Source organism: Pollachius pollachius, assembly GCF_949987615.1.
Source record: "Pollachius pollachius genome assembly, chromosome: 1".
Lineage (NCBI taxonomy): Eukaryota > Metazoa > Chordata > Actinopteri > Gadiformes > Gadidae > Pollachius > Pollachius pollachius.
Window position 1 is genome coordinate 21075996 of NC_136934.1, and position 9861 is coordinate 21085856.

Below are 9861 nucleotides of genomic sequence, written 5' to 3' on the forward strand. Positions count from 1 at the left end.
GCAAAACCTCCATATTCACCACACAAATCGTTGTGTACGAAAAAAGTAGCTCAATAAGTATCTTCCTTTTTCAGCATGGAAAAATCCATGCCCTTAATCATCTCCCGTAAGAGACTAATTAGTGAAAAGTACTGTCCAGGAAAAATCAAACGTCCCTGGTGCAGCATGCTTCTTATCGCTTTGATTGCTATATCCATTGCTATGGATCGAAGCGTTTACCAAATGATGTGATGTCCTGTAATGTTCTGTGATGAGAGGTAAACGCCTGTTTACCTGAATCCTCTCAGACATCTGCTGCATCTGCTGGGCTTTGCTCTGGATGTCTTCCTTCAGCTTGCACTCCTTGCGTTCAACAATCTCCAGCCTTTTCACCTGGTTCTCCAAGGTCTTCCTGCCATCCTGGTGATCAACACACACACACACACACACACACACACGCACACACACACACACGCACACACACACACGCGCAAACACACACACACACACACACACACACACACACACACACACACACACAGTCAAACATAATCAAATTCTCGATCACTATAGTGGACTCATCTATTAAGTCCAATGCTGCAGCCTTACCTGTAGGCCTTCTAACTCCTAGCCTAAATGCCACATATCGGAAATTAGTGTAAGCCGCTTTGGATAAAAGTATTGGCTAAATTTATAAATCTTAAATAGTAAAAGAAAGTATTATTTGCTCGTTGGCCTCTTAATGATTGCCTGATACCCTCCAGATTACCCCAGTTAACATTATGTATCTCTCTGCAGTCTTGAGCATGTTGAACACCCAAACATGTAACAACTATAGGGACGACCCTATTTTTTTTTATAGAAGATAGAAAAAGGATTCTTCCTCAGAGGTGACTACGTTTTTGCTTTACCTCCAACCATATTCGGCATAGATGTAGGAAACACATAACTTAGTTATAAAACTTGGTTGGCAGGATTTTTTTTAACAACATAGATTGTGCCCATATGTGGAAGAAAAGGACAAATCAATTTTCACAATCTCTCAAAAACCGGAAGACCTCACAATGATAACCTCCTGATTGGTTAACACTGAATCCACCAAAAGTGACACTTAACAATGGATATTTCCCCACACCCTGGAGAAGTCATTAATTCAGCCTCGCAGGTTTCTGGGGGGTTGGGGTAATAACCGTTACCTCCGTCTCCCGAAGCCGTCTCCGCAGGCTGTCGCTAGCGTCCTCCTTGTTCTGGAACCTCTCCAGCTCTCGCTCCATGCGCTCCTTGGAGCTTCGGATGCTCTGGAGATGGTCAGTGGACTCTGCACTGGCCTTCACTGCCTTTAGAAGACAAAAGTCATCATAACAATAAGGAGAAGAAGAAGAAGGGAGTAGGAAAATAATTAGTATAAAATACTTTTTATAAACATCAGGATCAACTGATTTGGGGAGGCTTTTAACATGTTGCACACTGCCTTGTTCAATGATTGAATAAATAAATATGTAAATGCATGCAAGTAGTTAAATCCTTATATGTTTGTATACTATTCACACACCACAGCAATGAATCTACATCACAGTATCATAATAGGGTGCTTGAGTTGAGCCGAAAGAGATGGAGGGACGGTTTGAATGATATCAGTCTATGGTAGTGCAACAGGTGCTTCAGGACAAGTGTTTCACTGAATCAGGACCCAGGAGTGAGCGCGAGGGGTGAGAGATACAGACAGTTGGAGAGATGAGAGACTTCTGCAGAGAGACACCTTTACATCTCTTGTCTTCGGTAGCACATTTCAATCTAAATTATTTACAATGTTGCTCAGATGAAACAATGTACCTTTGCCAACTTATCCTGGAGATCTTGAATCTTAGTCTGCTGTTCGGTGTTAGTCTGAAAGGAAGAATCAGGATCAGTGGTTCAGAAGGTTTAAACACATTCCAACATGTTTGGTTTGTGAACACAATCCTAATTTAAAGTGATCTTCTTAGTGACATCCAAAGCTTCATCCAACAGGTTGTCATCTTTTTGGATATAGTCGGCTCTTGAATTACTTGTTGCTGACTAAAAAAGGCATGGGCATTTTTGGGATCTGGGGAGACAGTTTAAATATTTGGGTGGGCAAATGTAATTGAGGAAAGATAGTCAATAGCTAGCATGGCCGATTTCAAGCCTTTTACTGCTGATTACTCACGTCAAAAGCTGCTCCCCTTATTTGCAACCGCTTACAGAAATAATAATCCAAATGTTTTTATCGATTCCTCATAATGATTTATTGTTTGTTTTGCAGAACATCTGCAAATCGTCTAAGGCTTTCTTTCTCATTACGCTGTTCACAAAATGGGCACGCATGTGTGTTTAACTGAGTGATTGCAACAGCCCATCTCTCTTTCTCTCTCAATTAACTAACATTTCAGAGGCTTTATTGGCATGAAAAAGGCAAACCTTCATTTGCCTAATGCCAAAGCAAAACAAGAACGAAAATAACACAATAATATAAGTAGTAATACAAGGTCAAAATGATCAAGAAAAAAATCCAATCCCACTCTCTATCTCTCTCTCTCTCTCTCTCTCTCTCTCTCTCTCTCTCTCTCTCTCTCTCTCTCTCTCTCTCGCTCTCTCTCTCTCTCTCTCTCTCTCTCTCTCCCTCTTTCTCTATCTCTCTCTCTGTCATCTGATACCATAATGCTTGGAGTAGGCAATGGTTTTACTCCTTATTAAATAATTCCTAACCCCAATCAGCAGGCTGATAAGCCCCACTGTGCCGGCTTCTGCCTTCCTGCCCCTCTGATTATGCTGCTGCCTCACAGCCTGGGGGCCCATCCACCAGCACCAGTACGCCCCCGGCCCCTTCCCCTCCCCCGGCCCCCATCCTCGGCACCCACCATAACCATGGACTCCTTGAGGATTCACATTAACAAAGCCTTTCTTTGGCTCAATGGCACGGGCAAAAGAAACCTATTTTACAATGAAATATGTTGTTCTTATGTTATAGATGTCATGATCTGACATTGTCTTTCTGTTGTTTAGTGGTCGTTCTCCCCCTGTCCACCAGGTGTCCTTATACTTCTCCAATCCCTTCATTCCCCTCACCTGTGCGTCCTTGTCTATTTTCCCCCCTGCGCCTCAGTCCCTGGTCACCCTCTTCCCATATACACATGTTCACTTCCTTTGTTCCTGTGTCGGTTTGTTGTTTTTTGTCCCTTATACCTTGTGGTTCCCAAATCGTCGTGTTTTCTCTGCCTGTTCATGGAACGGAGAATTTGAGTTGCTTTGGTAAAGCCCTTTTACATTTTTACGTCCTGAGTCGTCTGCGTTAAGAACCATTCCACCTCGTCCCTGCTGCCCGACAGCACCCGACCCTGACAGTAGCTGACGGGGGCCCAACCTGCTATCGTTAACCATTTAGCCAGCATGTCCCGTGGCGACCCACGTCTGATTCCTGGGCTACATATCATTCCCTCCCTTCTTGAACACACCTCCAGGCATCTCTTTAATGTGCTGTCCATAAACGGACAGGAAAGCCCATACAAATATTTCAAAAAGAAACGTCTTCTGCAATTTGAAAATGTTTGGTTATTATTGGGCATGATAAAGTGGTCCTCCTAGAACAGGATGGGGGGACAGGGGGGGAAAGGGGTGTTTCAATGCATAGGCATTGAAACAACCCCTTATGGCACCTGATACCAAGTGTCATTGAGAATGCACCTTTTTTCCACAGCGTACCTTTTCCAGCTTCCCAATCAGCTCCTCAGTGTCTGATTTGCCTTGTTCCTTGGCCTGTCAACAGACACAAGAGAGATTCAACATGATTGATGTCCGGAAGCAGCTCATCCTTCGCCCCCCGGTGGTATGGACGGTGATCTGAAGTACCTTCTGCATCCTCTGCTGGTAGTCGGCCGCCTTCCTCTTCAGCTCATCACTGCTCTGCCTGGACTCCTTCAGCTCCGCCTCGTACAGGTCGCTACGGCGACGGGCGGCCGACAGGTCCTCCTCCAGCTGTCTGATGGCCACGCGCATTTCCTCCAGCTGGGCATGGTACTCCTGCAGCGGGAGAGAGGCGACACGAGGAGGAGAAATGGGTTGAGGAGGGGGAATAAGGAAAAGAAGAGAGGAGATTGGATGAGGAGGAGAGATGACAAGCAGAGCAGCAGAGGAGGAGTAACAGAAGAGACACGGGAAAAGGAAAGGGCATAGGAGATGAACATGACGATGAGGAGAACAGAGAAGAGGAGCAGTAAGGAGAGTTTAGAAAGTTTAGAAGGAAAGTAGTGAGTTGTCAGCAGTGGTCTACTGGGAACACGGTCTGTCTCGGTCCTCTATGCTTCATGACTCCCCCGTACCGAGCCCATATAAATATGATGCATTCTCCTATTCATCAATAATAAACTCCCACCTGTCCCACCTGGATACAAGAAAAGTGAACGTACTTTCTGGAAAAAGGAACATAAATACATATTTCTGTTTGACGTATTCATTCACTGTCGCACAATATCTGTGATCAAAATTCCTTGTTATGATCTCATCGCTCTACCTTCCTGAGAGTGGAATTGATTCACTCTGCTAGTTAGTCCCAACACCTTGAGGGAAAAGGTGAGACAGCTGATCATTAGTATGAGTCTACATCTAAAACGGTTGACCTATGCCGTAGCACCGGTCCATACTCCCAGGAGTCAATCATAGCATAGTGGCAGTCAAAGCAGCTGTGACTGCAGTCGGCCAGCAGGAGAGAGACTAGCCAGTGCTTTTTGATGTCAGTGTTGTGATCCCACGCTGACATTCAGGGGAGTTTGGCACAGAGATCAAAGCAGATGAAAATGTTAGGACAACGGGCATTCATAGAAGGGAGTTATGAAATTAACTTTTTTTGATGTGTTTTCATTTCTATGCCCTGTTTGATATGCACAGATACATGCAGAAAAGACGGATGGGCTTTAATATACAGCGCAGTGACATAGATCTTCGTTAACATCAATATGTATGGAGCCTAACCTCAGCCCTCCTGCTCTGACTGAACAGGGGAGAAGGAAGGATTCTAAAATGTATGCCTGCACCATTCCGCCTGTCAAAATGAGAAACATCATGCGACAAACTTTCTAAAAACTCACCTGAAACTAAAATAATCCCGGGGCAAGAGAATTTATTTTATTCTAGGTAGAATCATTTATTTTCTCTCCGGGAACTTTTGATTTGCCATCCTTTCAAAGCAATTCCCAGAGGCCTGGAAACCCAGGAAAATAATCGGGTGAATATTTGAGGACAGTGAGGCCCTCATTCAAAATGTATCACTCTGAGCAGAGTAAATGGAACACTGCTGCCAGCCTCACTGCCGCCCCCTTCATCGTATCATACCCTCACAACGTCAGTAGAATTGATGTGGACGTCAGCTGACACCATTGTTTTCAGTGTCGGTTGCGGTTGTTTTGTGCAAAGGGATCAGTTCCCAATCTGGGCGTGATCATCACTTCACTGTTTGAAAGACGCCACTATGGAATGTGACATGAGCGCGAACATCAACGTGATCATTTGACTACACGTAGGAGTGAGAAGCTTTTCAGTACCCTAATGTACCCCCCCCCCCCCCCTCATCCTCAATTAGCAGGCTAATCATTCCCCATATAATTCAAAGGAGCATACTGGGGGTAGCTGTGATGGCAAGTAGAGCGGAAGGAGACACTCTCCGTGAGGGCAGGGGCCTCCTCAGAGCGCTCCCCTTGTCGTCTGAGGACCCAGGAGGTGGGGCCGGACCCACACTGACGCTGTTCGCATCAAAACAGAAGGGCATCTCAGAGCGCCAGGGTCACTAGGACATCTGGAAAACATCTCTGTCTGTTTTTGTGACACCGCAATTTCCCAGAATCCCCAGGGATCCGATCTAACGTGTGTAGCACTGTCGACCCCACCTCGCCGGCCCGTTCGACGCAACGCCCCGGGTCACTGGACGCCTCGACCGATGGACACGCGGCTCAGGGTTTTCGTGTTGCCTTCCTTTGAGACAAAGGGCCCGGTTCTCCCAGGCGATGTAAGCTTGACCGTGACATCCTGCCCACTGCATCAACACTTTCTTCACTCCAAGGTATGGGGCTCTCTCATTGTCATGGCAACCACTTGCACAAGATATATTCAGTGCCTAGTAACCAGTGCCAGAGTAAATGGAGAGAAAATGTGTTTTAATATTACCGTACTGAATAAATCGACAGAGGGATGATTTTGCAATGCCTTCTCTGAGACACTGTCAACTGGGCAAAAAAGCAAGAATTCGAGGAGAATCAAAACACACAAATTGTCCAAATGAACCGGTATTGGGTAGTGCTGAGAAATATTGCAGAGGCTTGGTGCATTGTGGGTAAACATCACATTGCACCAAGGGAGAGGCTTTTGAACATTACTGTGTAGGAAAGCTTTTGGATGCAGACAGCCGAGAGGAACACAACTGGCCCTCCCTCTGTAACATGGCTACAGTTATCAAATGAACAGGGGGGAACCCCACTGGAGAACCGGCGTCCTGCCACTTTGATCATAGGGTATGATTAGCCTGCTTAATCAATGGCAGATCAGATCATGTCCCAGATGAAAAATGGGTTTATGTGATGGATCAGCCGATTAACTGCTAATTGAGTTCAACTACAATATTGCTTGAGAGTGTGAAAGGCTAACTATGTTTCCAACTGATCATTCTATCATGCCAGGCTGCTCTTCCTCTCACTCACGGTCAGGTCTGCAGCTCAACATCTTGCATCACAATAAAATGTTTAGCAAATGTACATTAATTTCAGTCAGTGCATCACCCTTTCTCTGTCCAAATATATTTTCTTCCTTTCTGTCTTTCTTTGTTTTGCCTCAATTCAAAACTCCTTTTCTCTGAGGGGTGAAGATCATGGCAATCCTTCAAAACAAGGACTAATGATTGCAGGTGTGATGCACACACGCACAAACACACACACCGTGTGTGTGCATCACACTTGCATTCATTATTCACACACGCACACACACAAACAACAAAACACACACGATGAAGTGGAACAGAAATACCCACCTCTCGGCTCGGTTCCATCATTAGATACATAATAATCGATAGCAGGATAAGTATTGCGTTGGAAAATTCCCAGACTAATACTAAATATTTATATTCCAGACGCAGCACTAGTGTCTGCCTCTTTGAAACTCTGCCGCCTCGTACACGTTAGCCCAGGGGTTGCAGTCAAAGCTTGTTGTTCAAGCCAAATTAGAAGCTAAGGTCAAGTCCGGAAGATATTGAATAGGATTTGCCTTGCGGATTACAATTTACAACGATGATACAGATGGAGAGCTGTCAGGTTGTCATTTCTACTTCAGTCATCTAATTTATGGACGATATGACTACAGCCAGCCCATAGGTATCAGGGCCCATAACTATTTTGGGTTACTATGACTTTTTCTTGTGATACACCCTGGGGAATGCAGTAACACCCCAACTTCTTTCTTTGACCATTTAGTTATTTTCCCCCTGGAGTTTCCATATCTCTGTACTATATACAATGGCTGTATCTGTGTATTGATGATTTAATACTGTATATCTGTACTATATACAATGGCTGTATCTGTATACTGTCCGTGTGAACTACTCTGATGGCCACACTGGCCTCATGAGGGCTGTGCCCTCACAACTAAAAGTTGATTTGTTTTTGAAAAGTTGAAAACCTTTCTTTAAGGTTGACTATGGTTTTGTCGTACCATATAGGGAAGTGGACACACATATGTGTGTCCACTTCCCTATATGGTACGTTGACCTTCACTAGCATTTAGTTTGAGTGCAGTGGGGCTAGACGGAGTGTTTGTTATCATCTCTCAGTGTAGCTTCAGAGAGAGAGAAAGTCCCGCTCAGCTGAAACAGGGAGGGAAATTTTGACTGACAATCTAAACCGACCAATTACATTACATTAGTTTCCCCGCACGCCATAGTCTGTGGCAGCAGGTACTCACATCCAAATGCTTCTCATCTAACAACTCTGGGCACTTTTCATGTTGTTATTGGAATTTGGAAAGCTTCAAGTGCAACAAGTGCACTTCAGTGAGTGGAAACCATCACACCTGAAAATATTAATTTGACAGATAGGTGAAATGTGTTGTTTTGTTGGAAAGAATTTACACCCAAAAACAACACCTACACTAAAACACAAGTCAGGGTTCAGAGGTGAAATCGTGTAGTGTATACAGGTAGTCCTGTTTCTATTAGGGCTGGTAGTTTCCATAAATAAAGGCCGCTGTAGGTGTTTAATGGCAGGGTGACTGATTGCACTCCTGCTCTGCCAAGGCTTGGAGTTGTCTCACATCAAACCCCTGTGTAATTATCAATCCAGGGGTGGAGGAAACTGTAGCATATGGTTCCCAAAGTCCAAACAAAACATGAAAAGAAGAATTCAGCTAATACACAAAACATATCTGGAATATTCTTCCTGAAGAATACAGTTAAATCAAGGTCAAAAACATTCATGTTCACTTTCGCTTTCTGCTCAACTGAACTATAAGTCGTTTTTAACTTATTAATTGTAATCAAATATCTTTCATGCATTCTTTAAAAAGCATTTTCATGTGTATTTTATGGATTATTTTAAATCCAGTTGTTAAAACTATTTCATGCACTCTTTACCCTGTTTTATGTTGCTGTATGATCTCTTCACATTTTCCACTGAGGCAGCGCTGTGTATGAAATGCGCTTCATAAATAAAGTTGAGTTGAAGAGCTCCAGTGATCAGACCCCCACCTGCTCCTTGATCTCCTGCAGCTTGTTGCTCTGCTCCCGGATGTCGTGAAGGAGCTGCAGGGCCTTGTCGTCCTCCTGGGACACCTCCATGCGCGCCTGCTCCAGACTGCGCTTCAGACTCTGTAGAGCACAGCCCATGCAGCACACACACACACACACACACTGTGATGTAGGTGTGTGTGTGTGCGTGCGTGTATGCGTGTGTGTGTGTGTCTGCTGCTCACACTGCACTCTGTGATGTAGGTGTGTGTGTGTGTGTGCTGCTCACACTGCACTCTGTGATGGAGGTGTGTGTGTGTGCTGCTCACACTGCACTCTGTGATGTATGTGTGTGTGTGTGTGTGCTGCTCACACTGCACTCTGTGATGTAGGTGTGTGTGTGTGTGTGCTGCTCACACTGCACTCTGTGATGGAGGTGTGTGTGTGTGCTGCTCACACTGCACTCTGTGATGTATGTGTGTGTGTGTGTGTGCTGCTCACACTGCACTCTGTGATGTATGTGTGTGTGTGTGTGTGCTGCTCACACTGCACTCTGTGATGTAGGAGGCCAGGTCTTGCTCCAGGATGCTCCTCTGGGTCTCTGAGGCCTTCAGCTCAACGTCCTTCTGCTGCAGCACTGACTCCAGGTCCGACATCTTCCTCTGCACCAGCGGGATCTCCTGATCCATCTGGAACCACACGGCACAGCAGACCCCCAGTACCAACCCTCACCCGTCAGGGGACACATCGAGACTGGACTGAACAAACGCATTGTTGTCGAATCCATGATTTTCCTCTTGCACGTTGAAAACAGTTAAAGGTGACATATTATACCACCAGGTGTGAGTGTGGTTAGCCATTACAAGCCGTTTGGAAAAACGGCCTCTTCTGGCAACACAAGTGGGCGCGCCCACCTAGATGTGTTCTGGATAGATGAGCAATATTTGCTACAGTCCGCTGATTAGGCTTCTAGGCTGATCTATCCACACTCACACCTGGTGGTATAATATGTCACCTTTAAAGTTCACTCGTGGAACTTAGGCATGGAGCCTTTTTGTTGGGTTCCATCCGAGCCTGTAAACTCTCATGCTAAGATTGACATACTGTATGTGTCGGTATGTAGGTGTCGCTGTGAAACACAGACAACTCATTACAGTACATCAATA

The 9861-nt window shown here is 45.1% G+C and overlaps 1 protein-coding gene across 1 annotated transcript in view; it reads right to left on the reverse strand.

The window, feature by feature from the left end:
* Positions 1-9384, reverse strand: part of citb (citron rho-interacting serine/threonine kinase b) — a gene marked incomplete at both ends in the record, with an annotated part of 47351 nt that extends 37967 nt beyond the window's left edge. The window contains 7 exons of the mRNA XM_079730553.1: positions 274-399; positions 1176-1316; positions 1813-1866; positions 3700-3753; positions 3847-4017; positions 8717-8836; positions 9241-9384. Coding sequence (XP_079586679.1) covers positions 274-399; positions 1176-1316; positions 1813-1866; positions 3700-3753; positions 3847-4017; positions 8717-8836; positions 9241-9384 — 810 coding nt within the window. The remainder of the gene's footprint in view (positions 1-273; positions 400-1175; positions 1317-1812; positions 1867-3699; positions 3754-3846; positions 4018-8716; positions 8837-9240) is intronic.
* Positions 9385-9861: the final 477 nt, after the last annotated feature.